Source organism: Sinocyclocheilus anshuiensis, unplaced genomic scaffold, assembly GCF_001515605.1.
Source record: "Sinocyclocheilus anshuiensis isolate Anshui unplaced genomic scaffold, SAMN03320099.WGS_v1.1 scaffold42, whole genome shotgun sequence".
NCBI lineage: Eukaryota > Metazoa > Chordata > Actinopteri > Cypriniformes > Cyprinidae > Sinocyclocheilus > Sinocyclocheilus anshuiensis.
In genome coordinates, this window is record NW_015546057.1 from 1736753 (window position 1) to 1757662 (window position 20910).

The window sequence follows — 20910 nt, forward strand, 5'->3', positions numbered from 1 at the left end:
AAATGACAGACAGACATTTGGTTCACTTGATATTCATCTTGATTTTTCTTTGTTTTGCTCACATACTCGTCTCATATTTCATGTCAAGCATACTTGACGCTGTTGTCTCCTTGGTAACCAAATATACAGGATTTTCATAAATAGGATTACAGACAAAATGGTTGGTTGCGGAGGAACTGATACAATCAGTGAGGGACAGTCACAGTTTGTGTAAAATTGTATGTAAATATACATATATATATATTAAAATCGTTTAGGATTATTTCACTTTGTTTGTTTAGATTATAAAAACAACAGCAATTGTTTGGAATAAAATCTTCTGTAACATTATAAATGTTTTTAATTTTGATCCATTTAATGCATTTGCCGAATAAAAGCATTTTTTGAGACTCGTCTTCAACACATCTGAATGGTAGTACATCATACTTTCTACATAAACACGAAGCAGCACTGCTTTTTTAACATTGATAATAATTAGAAATGTTTCTTGAGCAGCAAATCAGCATATTAGAATGATTTCTGAAGTAATGCATTTGCCGAATAAAAGCATTTTTTGAAACACATCTGAATGGTAGTACATCATACTTTCTACATAAACATGAAGCAGCACTGCTTTTTTAACATTGATAATAATTAGAAATGTTTCTTGAGCAGCAAATCAGCATATTAGAATGATTTCTGAAGATCATGTGACCAGCCATCTGAAAGAGAGAGAAAGAGAAAAAAAAAACTGTTTCCTTTGGCTCGGTCGAACTTCAAAAGAAAAAAAAAATCTCTCCAAAGGACTTCTTAAAGGAGGCGACCGAAATACATTAAAGCGCGTCCAGTGCGTTTGCATTGCTTGTTTGTGGGAGTTTTTTTGTTCACCAGGAGGATAACTCTGTCAACAGTTGCCTTATTCCAGATCTCCATGTATACGGTGTGACATGCGGAAGCTACTGCGACCGCGCTGCTGCTGCTGGTGGATTCCGCCTCTGCTTTTCTCCTCGCTCGTTCTCCGCTGGGCACACTGTCATCCCGGTAAGTTGGATTTGAGGTGGATAAAATTATGTTTCAAATCGCTCCATCAAGCATTACGACCAATTACACTGGCTGCGTAATGTGGAAACAATCCATGTTAACAGGTAAAACCACGCGAGGCTTTTTATATTGGAGATATTTTTTTCCAGTTGTAAAACGTGGAATAGGGACGATCTAACACAGAACTGTAACGTTCATGTCTGTTAATATTCCAATCTCTACAGATGATCCTCTGCTGTGATTTATACGCGCGCAGACCCGTTATTTCTAAACAATACACTGAAATCCGTTATAGGAAAGGCATTAGACGATGTCTTTCAGCAGGCGTTGCTGATTTGAGCAGTTTGAATAATTATTATGCACAATAGAGTTAAGTCATCGTTAGTTTAAGTATAACTTAGCAGCATTTCATACCTTACTTTTTAACGTGATTTAGGCACTTTCTCGTGGGAAAGTCACGTTAGGATTTTTTTTTAAAGATATATGTGCATAATATTACCGATATATCGATTACTGGCTTGGCCAATATTTTTACAGATTCACATTTGTTATCGGTTCTTTAAAATCGGGTGGCACCATTTGATGGGTCTCTTAAGAACAACATCCAAGAATGCCATTACACTACAGAGTGTTCAAGAAACTACACTGTTTACAAGTAAAATACTTACTTTTGAATTTATTGTTTGCACAATTCCTCAAAACTTTTTTTTTTACACCCATTCGTTTTTAACTGAGCAACGCATAGTATTTCAATCTTGATAGTTAAACATAGTCCAAAAATGCTTCCATTACATTTATTGTTATTATGATATACTGTATATTAAAATTATAATAATTATAATAACCACAAGTATTTTTTATATTAATATTCATAATGTATACTGTTTTTATTGTAGGCTCATGTTTTTTTATTATTGTTGTTGTGTCAAAAGTCATAAATAAAACAATATTTGTGTATATCAGTTATTGGACAAAAATAACCTGTATTATTTTTGGTCGTTCTGCATAGAAGATATGCATATGGCGCTCAGTAGCGCTAAGCAGCAACATAGTTTTGGGGTCAGTTAAGAAAAATCACTTTAATTGTCGTTAATTCGGTTATTTATTGATGATTCAAATCTGATGTTCAGTAGGATCAGGGGAGTAGGGATGAAGCCTTGAATATGAATTCCCACAATAACTCGCTGCACACAACCAGTGTTTTTCAGAAAACCATAAGAATCTGATTTTTGGGGGCTCGTCCGGGTTTTCAAATTGCCTCATACGCACATATATTTGATTGCATCTGGTTTAGGATGACCTTGAGCGTGTTTGAGTGATAGGTGAGGATCTCTCAGGCTCTTCAGGTTTGCTGTGATGATAGACAGCAGCCAGAAAAAGAAGAGAGTCTTAGATGCACAAGCCATTTCAACCATGAGGAGACTGATAAGCTCTGCATATTTGCATGAGATTTTATGTAACGCTAGAGACATTCTCAGGTCTTTGAATCAGACCTTATGGAAACACAACCAGTGCAGGGACTGTTTGTGCTCTTTTAAGGTTGAGGAAATTCCCCCTTCTATGTAAAGCGCTTTGAGTGCCCAGAAAAGCGCTATATAAACGTAAGGAATTATTATTATTATTATTATTTAACCAAATGACATCGTCTACACAGGCAGTCACATGTGACACGAGTGACAAGAAAGCCATATTCATAAACAAGAAAAGTTTAAGAGCTTTACCGCTCCATACAAATGAAATATAACATGGTTTGCAGATTGCTTCTGTGCTATGTATTGCATTTTTTTTAAAGTGCATGCGTGCATGAAAAGCTACCATGTGTTTGGAAATGTCATTATAATACCAGAACATATTTTGTTTATCTCTCATCTTTCCATCGGATACATCTCAAAACATACATTTCCGCTATAGCTGACCTACTTCTGGGCAGCTTGATGGTTTTGTCTTTGTAAATGGTGATCGCTTTGCACGTGTAATAAAATTTCACTTTGTTCGCAGTTAATCACTTTTGCAGGAATAAACTAATTAACGCTGCATTCTACTGAAGACTACATGGTTTCTCAGAAAATTCACTTCAAATACTGGACCAGTCAGAATGTCCTCTGGTTTTTCTATTCTTTTCTTTTGCCCCTAGTTTTCATCTCACATTCTGTGTGATCCAAAGCTACAAGAGCAGGGCGCTCAGGGACTCGGTGGACATTGGGGAGAGCACTTGCGTGCTGACAGCGAGATAAAGTGTCTAAGTTTCTGCATCTCAAACAGCCGAGAGATTTCATCAGGCCCGTGATGAATGTTCCATGAATAACACATTGTCACCAAAGGGCAAATGCCTGACTCAAGGTTGTGGACATTATTGACAATCTCTTCTGTCTGTTTTTCTGTTTGCTCCTCTCTCTCTCGTGTCTGTCGCAGTATGTGTTTCCGTCCATTGTACTGTCTCCGTCGATTTCTCCAAGAGAAACGCTTCCAATTCTAAAGTCGTAAGTGGGGGAGAAATTAAGCTACCGTAGAACAAAAGCCAACTTTAATGCGTTCCGTTTGCTTCCTGTCATTCCTCCTGCCCTCTCTGCTTTTTTTCCCAGACATGGGTCTTTTTAAGCTCAGTGACATTTGTTCACTTGTCTGTGTCTGATAGACCTGTTCTTAGCAGAACCACTGCTGCGGAAAGACAAGCAAGCTCTGTATCCGCCACCGCTGCAACAGTGACATACGCGCTGGAAAAAGGAGAAACAGCGCAACTTTATTTATTTCTGTCATGCCGGTGGGAAACAAGTGTCTGCACACTTGAGTCTCCAGTAATGGCCAGTTTGCTGACGGTGCAAGAGAGGAAGTGAGAGGGAAGGAAGGATCTCTCGGCGGGGCGTCTGTTGGCCTCAGGCAACGCTCATCTCTTTACAGTCCGGTTGATGTAGCCATTGGAGCGATGGATGACTAGTACGGAAGAGCAAATTCTAGCACGGTTTCCACCTGGTAATTTAAAGCTATCAAGCTGAACAAGTGATACATGGTGAAACTAGCTAAAAAAAATCCTCTATGGCGTGTAAATCAAAGCAGGGAATCAATAGAAATTTTCTTTTTTTTGCCCACTCTTTTTCTGACCTATCATGCAGCATTCCGAGGATTCACCCAAACGGTGTAGAAACCGCCGGCGATACTGAGGAAAAGACGGTTATTTCTGTCGCATGATGAATAGCATGCCACGCACTGGAGAGCACAATGATAATTCAAATGTCTTAAGAGGCATCAGACTTCCTGCCTTTCCGATTTCCTTTTATGTGGGCGAGGAGCCATTTCTGTGTCTAACAGAAAAGGATAATTTGCTAAATGTCCGTTTGGAAACGACGGGCACTTAAGATGGGGGGTAGAGTCTCAGGAGTGAGATAGCTGGAGGTGACATTTGGGCTGGACTGGATGCACTAGCGGCCCCTGTAACAACATTATCATCATCATCATCATCATCATCATCTCTCCGCTTGGGCCGTTATCTGTCCAGCTGGGTGACCAAAACAGCTGTAATGTTCGCCAGGTCACTTTATCAGTCACGAGACCTGTCATCATTGCCTGGCTCCTCTAATAGATTGATTAAAAGATAGGGCCGTGCGGACGGGTAAACATGTGGGGTGATGTCAGGCTGCCGTGGGGTCTTTCTGCCAGAGTTTGTTAGCGCGTGTGCTCAGTGTGCACTGTATTGGTATCTGGACTAAAAGTTGTGTGTGATTAGAACCAGCAACATGGAGGAAATAAGAGGACTGACTCAATTTGGATGCTATCTACTGTATCAACTTTCTCCGTGGTTTGATTTCTGTGCAAATATACAGTCAGAAATGATATCCGAATATATTTCCAATTTCACTTGCAACTGGTTAATTTATTTAATAATATCAATTTATTTAAAAAATATTGAAATATGTGTTTATTTAAATATTTGGCATTTGTATTATTGATATGGGTAGTAGTTTTTTTTTTTTTATGATTTCTGAAGAATCAGATGATTCTATAATAATGGATGTGGAAAATTCAGCTTCTCATCACAGAAAAAAAAAAAAAAACATTTTAAAGTAATATTGTAGCTGTGATTATTATGGATGGTTTGCTTTATATACCAAGTGTTCAGTCTTGAATTCTTACATTTAATTTGTTGTTTGAATTATTCAGTTTAAGTGATAAAGTAAACAGCTGTTTTTATTTTACATTTATCTCACACCGTTTCTTTCTACCTCTTGTTGTTGTTGTGTTAGATTTTATTAATGGATCTCAAGGAGTATTAGGGCTCTTGACTGAAGGACTCATCCCTAGTTTATCTTAATAGTCTTGGTGAAGGCAGACGTGTTTGTGTGTGTGAAAGAGTGTATATGTGTCTGTTCTCATGCTGGTACATTTTCTCCTCATCTCCACTGGCAACCACAGCTCACAGTATGTGCCAACCACCAAATGAAGTGGACATCCATGAAGCATGCTGGTAGATCCTGTGTTAAAGACAAAAATAAATACAGATAATGAACCCAGCATGCAAAGAATCACACTTTCCACTTGGAAATGGATGTGTCCTTATATTTTAACACCAGTCATATAATGATATATTTTTGGATAATGTTATTACCATGGAGACAGAAAGTTAAATGTTATACTTTACCTACAGTAGTGTATCCAAACTTTTGGTCCTTTTAATACAATTTTAACCTGCATCTATGTTACGTATTATAACCTCTGCAAGTGATGTCAATTTAACCGTGAAATAAACAATCATAGTTCAACTGGCCACAGAGCTTCTGTGGTAACAATGCACAACCCAGTATATCAGATGCATAGGGTACTTTGTATTACATTCTTCAAAGAAGACCTTGAGCATCAGGGTTATTATAGTTAACTAAGGGGGCATTTACATGACACCATTTTCAACTAAATACGGAAAGTGTTTTATGCAATTTGTCCATTTACACGACAACAGTGTTTTGGGGGCCAGAAAACTTGGATTTTAAAGTTGCAAGTTTGGTAAAACTATTCCGTTATCGTCCGTAAATTTGTGAAAATGGAGACATCATGCGCATTTGTATTAAGTGTTAAGTTTATAGGTATGTGCACAGGCGCATAGTGTTTCTTTACAAAGTGACATCGCCACCTACTGGCCTGGCATGCATAATACAATTTTAGTAGTTTTCGCTGATCTGTGTGAACGGGGATCGTTTTAACATTGTTGTCTGTACATTCAATTTTGTAAAAATGCAAAAAAAAAATCATTTATATTTTTAGTAAAATATAAACCCTAAAACAAAAACTGAAGCAAGAAAAAAAAACATTTTCTTAATTGGAAAATAAAAGTTAACTGAAATAAAACAAAATATAAAAAATGAAAAATAATTTCATCTTGTTGCAAGACATTTCTTTTAATTTAGTGTAAATTAATGTGTTAAAATAACTAAAACTAAAAACATCAAATAATTGTAATAATAACTATGTAGACTATACTGTATATACACTATTAAAATGACAAATTACTAAAACTTTGAAATGAAAACACGAAATAAAAACCGATTCAAAATATGAATAAAAATGAAAAATGAGAATAGCATCTCAGTGATACTAAAATAGCACTGGTGAGCATATAGTTTTAGTGTTTTAGTGCTTCTGTAATTTAATTGAGTTTTAATTGAGTTTTGCCTCTTTAACTTTAAGTCATACAAGTCTTTTTTTTCCATTAATTTACAGTACAGAGTGCAACAAAGAAAAGCAGGGTGGTACTGTAAATCTGGCCAAAATATTAATCGTGATAACATTGTTTTGTTGTTGGGCCCCTAATCCTGTACAGTTTTATAAATATTGGCTTTGTAGAGACGTGTCGGCTGCATTGGTTTTGTTCAAGTTCATTTTGTTTACTTGTTTCTTTGTTCTGTTATGTGCCGCTTTGCCAAATGGTCTTTGGAAAGCCGAATTCTGCAGCATTGATTGTTACAGCATCACCGCGATGCACAGCAACAGCTCTCTGCTCTAATTGTGCACCACTTTTTGAAATGTTAGCCTGATACAAATTTGGTAGCGATAACGATTCGCCTCATTGAAAGTTGTAGTGGTTGTAGGCAGGAGACCAAAGCTGTGTTCTTTGGCTCCAATGTCTCTCAGATTTTCTTCATGTTTGCTTTTGCCACTCTTTTATTTATCGCTCTTTCTCTATTTCTGACTCTCTCCCTCACCCAGACTGGAGGTTCTGAAAAGATTTTCATTTGGCACAGGAACGGGGCTTGGAACAGTTTGCCAGTAGACGAAAGAAACCTTTGAGACTCTGGGAGACTTAAGCGCTAATTCTCCTTGCATATAACCCAGCCCCCCTCCAGCGCCTCGTTCTCCTGCTAACCCCCGTCCCCCTCTCTAAGGTCATAATTAGCAGAGTATGGAGTAACAAACGTAAAAGTCTCTCCATTAATAACGTATAACGGCCGCTGGCCCTCTCCAATTTAAAAGCCAGTTCTTCTTCCTCTCAGCAAAGACCCCTGGCTAACGCGTAAAGACCAACACACATCTAAAAAGGTAAAGATGATATTAAATTAATGCAATCTGAAACCAAATAATGGAACGTGTTTATGTTTCTTTGTATCGAGCAAGTGATGGATGGATTAATGAGAGAGAAATTAATTACAATCTGATGAGCCGCAGTGGGTGTTGTGATATTAACAGTCAGACAGATGTTGTAATGCAACTCAACAACATAACAGTATTCGTTTACACTTAGGCTTTCACGTTTTGACCACTAGGGGGAGTATATTGCGTGAGTTTCGGGTTTAAAAGATGCATGCTAACTTTACGCAGTGCAGACTTTTACTTTAGATTATCCGCAACATTAATTCTGCTGTTTGTCAAGGCGATCGATCAAGGATTTTGTGGCATAGTAAAGCACTAGCGCTAAGTGCTAAACTTCATTTATTACTGTAGCACCAGCCCACACAATACTCCTTAAATTAATTTGTCCTTTCAACCACTCTTTAAGGAAGCTATGAAGCCTTTTTTTTCCTTTTCGATCTAACTGGAAATCAAATATGAAAAGAAAATAACAAAAATTAACACAGTCAACATTTATATACTCGTGTGGTTCCAAATCTGTATGACTGTCAAAAAAACTGATTTGTCTATACAATGAAAGTCAAGATTTTTTTGGACCCCATTGACTTCCATTGTATAGAAATTGTTTCAAAATATCCACAGAAGAAGTTATACAGGTTTGGAACAACAAGAAGGCCCATCATTTTTCATTTTTGGGTGAACTATACCTTTAAAATCGTTTTTTGCGATATCCACTTTTCAATTTACCTGCTTCTAAATGGCCTGTAAGGAGAACTCTCCCCTCGTAATCTGATGCCAGTTTTTCAGTTCATTCTTGAAAGGTAATGGCTGGGATTTAGACTTCGTAATCCAGTCTGGATCAGTGTAAAAGGCCAGTCTCGTCCCAGAGCCCTTGATGGGCTGGCTGTCATAAACAGGCCTGCTTGCAACAGAGAAATAACCTTAATTTGGAGGTTGGGAGCTGTGGTTGTAATGATACAGCCTTTAGGGTGATGTTGTCCGTGTGATGGGTATTTGTCAGTCAGGGAATTGTAGCCTAATGGTTTTGTAGGCCAGTTCATTCCCTTTGGTATTTCTAATTTGCCCCACACTATTTGTCCACTTTTGAAAAAAAAACAAAAAAAAAAACAGGAAAAACAGGCAGAAAAGGAGTGAGGCTAACTATTAGACACCCTCCATATATCACATCAGCCTCGGAAATTGCGGCACCAAATTATTTGTTTGTGCGTGGATGTGTGTGGTCTCTCAGTGCCCGTATAAATGAGGCAATGCCGTGGTGTTTCTGAGAAGCACGGTCATGTATTCAGAATGCCCATTTTCACAGACACAACGCATTAGTGTTGCATTAGGCCACGACTGAGAGGGCCAGGCCGGTTACAGCCCCTTGATATTTCCTCTGCTTCCATAGCAAAAAGAGGAAAGAAAAGACGAGAAGGGGAAAATAACGCCATGCCAAGGAGTGTTGTGTCAGTGAGCCAGTGTTAGGCCGGAGTTGCGTGTCTTCTCATTACATTTTTGCAGTGTAGTTGGTTTTTCCACTTTAATGCTTGGGAGGATACTGGCCTCTTCCATCGAGAGAGAGAGAGCGGGTCGAGACGCAGCCTGCGGACTGCACCACGCTGCCCAATTTGTCTTACTTCTAGGGAAGCTGTTTAAAGTACAATGCTTTCTCATTTTTCCCTTTCTTCTCAAATTGGCGAGATTCCTGCTGTCTTTCCGCCACTCCAGATATCTGTGCTTTCATCAGTCAGACCTGTATCGAGTGTGCTCGGAAAATGGCTTGTGATCAGTGTCTGTCCGTTCTGACTCCTAACAGTCCCTCGGTGTGCGTATAGTGAATTGGATGAGCACATTATACATACGCATGTTCCCATATGACCGTTCTGATCCTGTAACTCTCTCAGAATAACCTGATGTTACTTATCTTCAGGTTTCTGTACCCTGATACTGAATCAGTGGGTCTCTGAATTAGTGAGGATCTTCAAAGCATGTGGTCTTTGCTGAAATTATACTAGCATGCTAATGTTGCATTTTGTGCATCTAAAAACTCTGTGCCTTAAAGGTGAAGTGTGTAATTTCCTTTGCAGAGACTGGTTTAAACAGGGCTGCGTTCAGCCCCGACAAAAACGGTGCAAAACGTTTTTTAAACGGAAACGGTGGTGCGTTGAACACCCTGTTCTGATGATATACTTGCTCTTGGGAATTTATTTGGATGTTAATTACATTGTGCGAGCTGTCTCTTTAATACCATGTGGTTTATATATATGTTGCTGCTGATTGGGCTGACATGTTTGACACACCCACCAAACAAGAGAAAACGCATCTCAAACCCCGTTGCACACCGTTGCACACCGTTTCCAGGAAACATGTCGTTCAAACCGGAAACCGTAGCAAAACGGTGCACACCGGTTTGAGCTTGAACTTGCCCCTGGTTTCCTGGACATGCAACGTATCTGTCATTGGTCAGTCTTGAAGATAGTCCCGCCCACACCTCACACCCTGTTGTGAAATCTGAGTTTTTATCTCACAATTCTTTTTTTTTCTCGCAATTGCAAGTTTACATCTCGGAATTATACTTTTTTTTTTAATTGCAACACTGACATTTATAAATGGCAATATAAAAATTGTGAGATACAAAAAACTTGCAGTTGTCAGATAGAAGTCCAATTCTGGGGAATAAAATACTGTTTTTTTTCCCCTCTCTGAATTGCAAGCTTATATATTTTATAAAAATTGCTTGTTATAAAGTCAGAATTGTGAGATATAAACTTAAAAGTCAGAGTTGAGAGTTTATCTCACAATAATGACTATTTCTCAGAATTGTTGCAATTTTGCAATTCTTGCAATTCTGACCTTATATCATGCAATTCTGACTTTAAAACTCACAATTGCAAGTTTATATCTCGCAATTCTGAGAAAAAGTCAGAATTGTGAGATGAATTAGCACCACTGTATGCTAAGCTAGTAGGCTAATCTGTTATCCAAAGGCTAACTAAAAACATACGGAAAGGAAAATGGTTAATTTTACAGTTTTTAGCTTTGGTAATATAATATGATAAGTGACTTAAAAGACATTAACATTTTCATGATTAAGAATAGATACACGTGAAGCAATTTTCTATCATTTCTAATCAGGCAATGAATAGAGTACTCATTCGTCTCTTTTAGAGATGATTCTGAAGGCGTTCTGCTTCAATTTAATACGCTATTCAGTAGTGTAATCACCATGATCATATGATGATAGCTTTGATGAACATGCAGTGCAGATGAGAAAAAAATAATTTAATTTTCCAACTCTAAAAACCCTTTTTGATATCTCACTTAAAGGCAGCGTCTTCCCTGTCTTCCACTTTTCTTTCCTTACATTTTTCTTTTTCTGTGTGGTGGTATTAAAAACAATCAGCATGGCAAAGAGCTGTAAATGTGCCTGACGTTAAGCTCAAACAACAGCTGAGCGGCAGTTCAATGTACAAGCATGAAATCAAACCCCAAAGTAGAAATACTTTTTCAAATCTTTGCCGCTTGACAGCTGTGATTGTCTTTTCTGGCTGAGCTGTGTCTTTGATGGTTCACTCTACCTTGACTAGTGTTAATGGGTTAGCAGCGCGACTACTGATTGGTTTGGCTGTCTTTGACCTCTTGTAACCTTCTCCTGCACTGGGTCGCAGCAGATGAGGGTGCATTGATGCGTGTATGTCCACTCAAAAATGTAAATTCCTTTAGTTGACACTATCTTAAGTCATTACAAACCCATATCCCTGTTGAAAAAACCAGCATATGCTGGTTAGGTATGTTTTGCTACCGGTTATTGTTTGGTTACCAACATTCTACAGTCAAAATTATAATCAAGTACTTTACATCTGCTTTAGTTAATGCTGTCAATTAATCAATTAATCGTGCTGTCAAATCAATTAATATTTGTATGTGATTTATATTATATATACATTACATATATTTCTTATGTATACATATAAATATACACAACACACACACATATCATTTAAACAAACTTTTGTTTTGAATGTGATTAATCGTGATTAATCGAGTTGACAGCATTATGTTATTCAACACATATTAAGTGTACTTCATTATGTTTTAATTATCTTTTGTTGTGCTTTGAAGATTTAAAATGTACTTTAAAGTACAACTTTTCATTTGACATTATTAAAAAGAACACTTTTTAAAAGCATACTCAACGTAGTCATTAAAGTGAACTCTGCACACTTAAAATATACCTTTATTTTATTTATATTATATTATCTGCAAGTTCAGCTTGTTAAAATACTTTTAAGGTTTGAAGTACACTACAAGTGCACATTGAATGCAATTTAGCACACTTCGTTTTCACAAGGGCTCCTCCGACCAGATGTCCGACAGATGGGCTTCCACTCTCATGCCCTTGGTAGTGCTGTGAATTTTCCATACTTTTTCATGAAATTCTTTCTTCGTATACCGCCTGTCCTTCAGTTTTCAAATGGCACGAAGAGTGCGGGGTGGGATAGGACGCTTCCAGGAAGGGTTTTGGCCCGGTCGGTTCTCCATTCCTCATGTGGAGACAAGCGGCTGTGTTCCTCCTGAAACCTCTTTGGATTTACGCTGCCAGTCCTGCCATCTTTCTTGCGTTAATCACCCCGGGCTTCGCTCGCCACTCACCGGACGGGGCGATGGATGAGCCATTGGGGAAATGGAATGGAGAGTGGCCAGGCGTGACAGAGGAGATGAGGAGACAGTCAGTATAGGAGAGGAGAATAAAGAAGATGATAACCACCTTAACACACATCCACACACACACATTTTGCTTTGAAATATCCCACACCCCAACATTTAGGGCAGATGACGCCACGTGGAACAAGTGTCTTAAATCACCATCAGTGACTCAAGGTCCCACCAAGGCCTTTAAACAATCAGTACTGTCGTTTGCATGGAGTTCTTAATAGTGCTCAACTGGGTTTTAATGGCTGATAAGCAATATCTAGAGAGCAGGGTACTAATATAATGATTGGAACAAAAGGATAGTTCACCCAAAATTCAGTCATCATTTACTCACCATCATGGTTGTTTCAAACCTGTATGAATTTCTTCTTCTGTTGCACACAAAAGAAGCTATTTTAAAGAATGTTGACAGTTGCTGGTAGCCATTGACTTCCATAGTATGGAAAAATACTATGGAAGTCAATGGCTACCGTCAACCGTATGGTTATCTATATTCTTCAAAATATCTTCTTTTATGTTCAATTATGTATATATTGGGGCTGGGCAAGTTAACGTGTTATTATCGCGTTAACGCAGTAATTGATTAACGCCGACAATTATTTTATTGTGCATTAACGCAGTTTTTTATTATTATGAAAGTCTGTTGCTCACTGGCTCTGAATACACATACAGACAAACCATGGGTCACAGGAGGGGTGGGATGTTGATCAGTACTGGCTTGGGATGGGTGTCATCACGCGTCTCAACCAATGAGAGCATTTGGGGTGGGCCAGCAGCGTTCACATGAACGCTCCTGATGAAATTATTTAGGCTAAGCATCAACATTCACAAACCACTGTTCACTGATATTTTTAACAGAAAAGAATGCAACGTGCTTGTAATCACGACTTCATAAGTGGGAAATAGGAAGTTTCCGATAGCACGTGAAGACAGCAGAGAAGCGCTCTCGCTCAGCACAGTGGAGTGCATAGTTTTGTTAACTTTGAGGTTTATTATTTTGAGTCGTTTGGGATGGGGTAACGCACGGCCCTCTCTCACAATATATTGCTTTACAGATCTATCACTCTTGCTGCTCAGAAATGTTCATGCAATCATGCTGCACATATCATAAGCTCTGGCCCACCTCTTCTGACCAAGCCAGGGACGGCTAAACGAACTGCGCCTGAGCGCGGCACGGAGCGATCACACTAGTCAAACGAACCGGGCTCTGGGGGTCAAACACGCTCGGGCACGGTTAAGATCGCCTAGTGTGATACATCCTTATTCTCCCGCATCCTGCACACAGTCTCTACCCACCCGCACCCACACTCGCCCATCAAATGTTGTCCCGTGCCACACTCAGTTGCGTTAGGTCCCGCGATAGTGCAGGTCTCTACTCGGAAGGTGCCTGTTATAATGTTATGATCGAGGCTCTGGACTCTGAGCATAACTTGTTTTTCTATAACAAACCATAAAATATTTTCTATGAAAACGCCCTGGCAGTGGCAAATATCATTGGTTTTATATTTAATTTCACTACATTAATGTTATAAGTTGAGATTTACAAGAAATATTTTAACTGCTACCATGTAAAAGGAATACTGCTGTAAAAAAGCACCTTATTTGTTTATATTGTTTGCAATCCAAATGTTATTGCACTTTTGTTCATATAGCAGTACTATTAAATGAAACAAGTTCACAATACACTACTTTTGAATACATTATTGAATTTTCTGCATAAGAATGCGATTAATCGCAATTAATTGCATTATTATGCACAAAATTCAAAACTGCAGTTGGGTTATTTTGATTAGGTTAAATAATAACTAAAAAATACAGTTAACTAACACAATAAAACACAATAAAATCATGATAACATAATAAAAAATATGATTTTTGAAAATGTTATCAGTTTTGTTATCTGTTATCTGTTCTCTGTTTTTGCAAATAAAATCTTCATTCACACACGCACATGCACACACACACACAGACACACACACAGTGTATGTATATATATATATATATATATATATATATATATAATATAGATAGATAGATATAGATATATAGATATACACAAACACACACATGTGAGTGTTAATTAGTGAAGTGGATATATTGCTTATCCCAAAAATCTGGAAAAATGTGGACTGATTATTTGGACTGATCATTACTTTTTTCATAAATGACTGAATACTTCACAGCATGAACTTCCACACACTATTTTAGGCTTTTGAAATATGTTTTCATCAAAACAAACACCTCTGGACACCAAAGCATGTGTTTGTTTCAGAGTCAAAGGCAACCTGGGGCAGAATCGATGTACCAGATCTCATTTCCTTGAGGATTGTTCATAATTGGCTGCAGATCAACTCTTGTCAAAGAAAACACAGATGCTGTCTTTTTAGAATGAGACCACTTGATTAACATTTATTTCTTTATTTTATGAATAAATACATAAGTAATGCTTCTGTATTTACCCTGGAATGACGGTTTGAATTATTTAAAGTTCTGACCCCCAAGGCAAATCCATCCATTATGCTTCAACATTTTGTTAATCATTGATAGGCTCTGGAATGTGATCAGGGAATGACTAATTGCTAAATAAAACTAGCCGCTAGCAAAAGCAAGGATAATTTTTCATGTTTGTCTGATTGGATCAGGCCAACAGAATAACGAGGGTTTTCTGTCGGACATTTCTTCCTGAACGCCGCTTTTGTTTCTTCTTTAGTTTTAGTTTGTGTTATTTTATTTGCCAGATGCTTGGTGCCTAGCGGTGCTTTGGTGCCCAGCCAAAAAATGGGTTTTAGGCTGTGTCACTATGAGGATTTTCAAGGATGTGACAGGATGTTAAGCGTTCGGCGAACGGTCCAAAAAGAAAATCGAATTACCATTATACGCGGCCAAAGTTCTGGCTAGCGGATGACTGCAGGGCCTATTAGTAGAAATTAACGGAAACTGATAGCGACAGTTCTTCCGATCAGTGGTCACGTTGACTTGGTCCTTGCCACAAGCATTCTTTCACACACTGTCTACACACTTTCTCCTCCGCTCTTCTCATGTAGTCAGGGCCACGTTTCTCCATTCTTGTCTGGAAGTGCAGATACTTTGTTAGCATGAACCACAATGCAAATGCTAATCATGTTTTGCTTAAGAATATCTGCATTTCTGTACAGACTTTACTTGAAGAAATTACTCCTCCAAAAATGACTTTAACAGTTTAAATTTGGTCTCTCCCTGTCCAATGAGTATATGTGAGTACTTTTATGGTACTTTAATTGTTGTCAGTTTTGAAACTTGGCAGTAGTGTTGTTTTAGTGTTATTTATGTACTATAATAGTTTTTTTATGTTATATTTAATTGGCTTTTATTTTTTATAATTTCAGTTTTCATTTTAATTTTAGTTTAATTTGTAATTTTGTTATGTGTGTTTTTTATTATTATAAAGTATTACTATTTCGGATATATTTTTATTTCAGTTTTAGATTATTTCTTTTTGATCTTTTATTTTTATTTTTAGATATTTAGATATTGAGTCATTTTAGTGTTTCAACTGTATTTTATGCCAGTTACCAAGGTTTACGTTTTTACCTTACATTTACAATTTATTTTATTTAAGCTAATTATACTTCACTGAAGAAACTCTGCGTTTAGGCTTAAACCTAAAAAAAAAATGCCCCAAAATTATTTGAACAGGTTAAATTTTGCCTGTTTCTGTCATAGAAGATTGAGAAAAAAGCGTTTTTCTGCTACTGTTTTGCTGCTTCTTGGCATTTTTGGAACTTGTGAGCAGTGTTATTTTACTGTTATTTGCATACTATTATAGTTTTTTTTTAATGAATACTTGTATATTGAATTAGCTTTTTTATTTCAGCTTCAATTTAATTTTAGTAAATTAATTTTATTTTTTAATACTATTTAGGTTTCAAATTTTATTTCAGTTTTAGTTTGCATTTAGTTTTCATTTATTTCCAGTCAGTGATTTTAGTGTTTCAACATTTCTAATTTTCACTGAGTTAAATTTTTTCATCTAATATTGGTATTTTATTTTATTTAGGCTTTATTTTAGTTATCAAAAATAATTTTAATGTTTTCATTTTGGTTACTATAATTACCCTGCTAAGCATGAATAACCATGCACTTTTGTTGCAAAGGAAGCTCTAACATTCTAACATCTAATTTAGTGTTTAAGGGTTTTGAGTTTGGGTTAAGTGTTTTGGTTCATCTTCCACTCTCCCTGTGGGCTGAATCTGTGTATAGTTTAGCTAGTGTTATGCTAGCCTTTCGTCAGATTACGTGACCTTATCACAAACAGTCTGTTTGTGTGTGCGTTGTGGTGGGAGTATTGCCTGTCATATGTGACCATGCACGGCCTTGCTCCGAGAGGGGTTTTGTATTGCATAGGAAGTGTTTTGGGCCGTGCGGCAGATGGTGGGTAACAAAATATCATTACATTTGTGCTCCGAGGCTGTGCTGGCAGCCAAATGATAATATAGAAGTCTGCAACTCCAGCAGCAATGAGATTCTCTGACCCTATTACCTGGGAATACAGAGCAGGGAAAACACACAAAGTGCAGAGAACAGAATTATATATGGTGAGGGGGAATTTTTTGTCAAGTGTGTGCGCATATGCTGCTCCTTCATCTCTAATCATTTCAGCACATTTATTTTTCATGTGAGCGTCTTTTTAACCTTCTGCTGCTTGTTATTATTTCCTGCTGTACAGAATGTAATATGATTCATAAGGAATAGCTTACACATTGAGGAATCAAAATCTAATGTAATCTCTGAAATAGCCAATTTTGGGGGTGTTTGGAAAAAAAAAAATGTAAACGGAGAAAAAAATAGGGACAATTTTGGATTCTGCACCAATACTAGGTCTCTAATCAAAGAAGAAGAAAAATGCATTGACCGTGTTTGCACGTTTTACAAATGTTATTCTGATTTGGTATAAAATTAGAAAACATAACATATAACATAACATAACATAACATAATGTAATATCCCACAAGTCACAACCCTACATAGGAAAAGCCTATTTATATATTATAAATAATATAATATAATATAATATAATATAATATTAAAACCTGATAAAATGTATTTATTTGATTATTTATTTAATCAATATTTTATCATTCTAATATTATTATATGACATTATTAGAATAATAAAATATAATATTGGAATGATGAAATATGCATTTATTGCATGCACTCATGGTGTTCTTCAGTCATATTTTGGATATAAAATATTTCATATTTTAGAAACAAATTAATGTATGTTATGACTGATATTGCACTGCAAGTTTCACAAATTACCCTGTGATATTTGGTATAAAATAAGAAAACAATCTAATCTAATCTAATCTAAGATATTATATCTCACGAGCCTACATAGGGTATAATACAATTATATTAAAGTTATAAAATATTAATTAATTTATTGCATGCAATCGTGGTTTTCTGCTGTGGTGAAAATGATCATGGAGAAACTTTTTTATGACATATTTTGGTGCAGAAAAACATGACTAATTTTCTAACTATAAGTGGACATAAGGGGGAAGAAAATTAAATGTATGATATGACCGATACAAAAAATGCTGTCATCATGTGGTAGAAGAAAAAAAAAAGTGGTATCATCTGTAACTAGATTATAGTAGGAATAAAAAGGAAATGCCGCGATTTCATCCTGAAGTCAAGCATGGGTCAGCTTAGCCTGTTGAAATAAATCTTTTGTTCATTTCTCACCCTTGCTCTCATGAAAGCTGAGAAAACTCTTGCTGGACCCCTGGGATGGAATTGTTTTCTGTGACCAGGATGAAGAGTTGGAAAAGCCACCTCATCTGTTGATGCTCGTGTTAGCAGTGGCACATGGGCTGAGGTCATCAGAAACACACCATCGTTCAGATTTCATCTTGTTGTTTTTCCATCGATGACAGCATGCAACTCTCAATAGGGCTTTAAAGGAGAGGTTGATGTGCTCGATAGTGTACCGCTGCTGTTGTTGTTGTTGTTGTTGTGTGTGTGTGTGTGTGTGTTTTCTCCTGTAGTGTGCTACAGGGGTTATGTTGTCATTTTTGGACTCTGTGTATTGGTGTTGCATGCTCCTTTCATTTTTACCCCAGTTCTGCTGTCACAAGATCAGCAACACTTTTTTTCCTGGGTTTTAAATTTCAAGCAATACTTTTTTTTTTTTGAAGCCTTAAATATTTTAATAGATGCAAAGCGTGCAGCTAAGGTCGCCCACACACTAGAGTTTACTTTGTGTCTGAGAAGGCTGTGGATCCATTCCCTGCTGGAATATCCAGCTTAAGCTGATACCGTAGCTGTGTCATGGAACATGCTAACTGGTTTATAGACAGTCTAAGCTGGTATTTAATTGGTCCAAGCTGGTTATTCATAATTTAGTAGGCCATCTTGGACCAACAAACCAGCTAGCAGCTGCTCATATCAATGTAAGGTGGTCAAGCTGGGTTTTAGAACATGGCAGCCAGTCAACCAGCTACAGCTAATGACATGCATGGATTGGACCAGCTTGAACAAGAAAATGACTTGTTTTGACTAGCAAATGACCAACTTTTGTTTTCCCTCAACTGGGCCAGTTACAATGGGAATAGTTTGTTTACAAGAATATAGAGGGGGAAAAAATAAGGATTTGCAATAGTGAAAGATGAGGAAATGTTATCTTTGCCTCAGCATTCTCAGAATTAAAAAAAATATAAATAAATGGATACATCTGTAGTGTACTTCATTTACACACACACACACACACACACACACACACACACATATATATATATACATACACACACACACACACAGGAATACACACCCATTTATAAATAATGTAATATAATTATAAATAAACTAATAAATAAAAAAGATTTGTGATGCTGCACAAAAACAAACATGTATTAAAATAAAAAACAAATAAATATATAAAAATGTATTATATTTGTATAATATAAATAATGTAATTATAAATTATATATATATATATATATATATATACTGTATATGAAGTACACTACACGTTTGTTTATTTATTTATTTAAACAAATGGGGAAAGAAAACTGATAATGTAATATTAATGAAATGAATGTCCTCTTAAGTGCATTTAAGAAAGTAGCCTACACTTTTATGACTTTTATGTTTCTTTGCACATTTGTAAAAGGAGTTTTAATGTGTTTAAAAGTGCACTTATTTTGATGTGTTGACTAACAACATGTTACAAGTACTTATAATTTTAGCTGTAATGTGTTATTTACTATTACATTTCAAAAGTAACAAATTGCAAGTTTATCATTACAAATGTGTAATTAATCATTAATATTTTAAACACATGACAACAGTTTCAGTAGAAATGACATTAAAGTATATTTTAAAAATAGTTTCAATAGACATGATAATATAGTGTATTTTGATTTACCATAAGACAATATTAATTAAACTATTATTCAGCCAACTGCATTTAATATAAATTAAAACTCGAATTCAGTGAAATTAATATGCAGGTAGTTGTCTGAAAACTACATTAAGTTTGCACTTAAGTATATTCTTAAAAAAAAATGTTTTATATATATTTATAATAAATCTACTTATTTTTCACAAGGGATTTTGGTTACACTTTATTGTACAGTGTCCTTGTTACAGTGTAATTATACATTTAAGTACTGAGTAATATTAATTAACAACATGTACTTAGTATATGGTTAGGATGAGTTTGATTTAGAGTCAATTGCATGTAATAAAGCATAATTTATTGTTATTACTATGGTAAGTACATGTAACTTGTGTAAAACTGTAAAATAAAGTGTTGGCAGGATTTCCATAACCAATGAGATTTAGGGAAACCAGATTTGGAAATCCTACTTATTGTATTCTGACTTGATGTCATACTTTTTCCAAACTCTCAAAAAACAACTTTACATGTTCATATCAACAAGCTTTCCATAGTCTGCAGCCATCTAAGACCAAAGTACCAAAAAGCCAAGTAAATGAAAAAAGAAGGAGTCATAATATGTTGTACTCTATGGCAAAATCATACAAAATATGTGGAAAAATCAAACAACCCAACCTAAACCTAACTATAAATCCCAACCCCAAAACCTAAACATACAAAAGTCAAAACCTTTGGATTTTGAGCTTACAAATTCGCCATCTCATACATATTATCACTCTGCGTTCCCATTAGAATGTGCTAACATATTTCCTACCAATACCATGGTATTTTTGAACTATAGCATTTTTTTTGTAATAAAATTCCACGCTACATGAAGGTATTACAGTCTGATAGCATCGCTGGTACCCCACAGTACTTCTACTAGAGGTCGGCGTGAAGGGCACGTTGACTTATGTCTTGTGGCGATCTAAAAGCAGCCACATATGTTGCTGTGACACGAAACCCGTCCGTCGTCGCAGCATCTGATCCGTCGTGCCCATTCCTGCGGAGTAAATGCATAGGCTGTGTATTTTTAGCATCTCTGAGAGATGAGTCACGCTTTACTGTACACACCTGCGAGACGCAGGTACTCGCCCGAATTTCTCCAACCGCTATCGCTTCAGTTCAATTCCGTGTTCTATTCTGGTTCGGTATAGGTTTTTTGATAGACGCGCTCTGTCGATCCTTTTCTCCGCCAACATG

At 36.6% G+C, this 20910-nt stretch overlaps 1 protein-coding gene across 1 annotated transcript in view; it reads left to right on the forward strand.

The window, feature by feature from the left end:
• Nucleotides 1-926: 926 nt before the first annotated feature.
• Nucleotides 927-20910, forward strand: part of ptprga (protein tyrosine phosphatase receptor type Ga) — a 302816-nt gene continuing 282832 nt past the window's right edge. Inside the window, exon 1 of the mRNA XM_016500550.1 lies at nucleotides 927-1020. Coding sequence (XP_016356036.1) covers nucleotides 927-1020 — 94 coding nt within the window. The remainder of the gene's footprint in view (nucleotides 1021-20910) is intronic.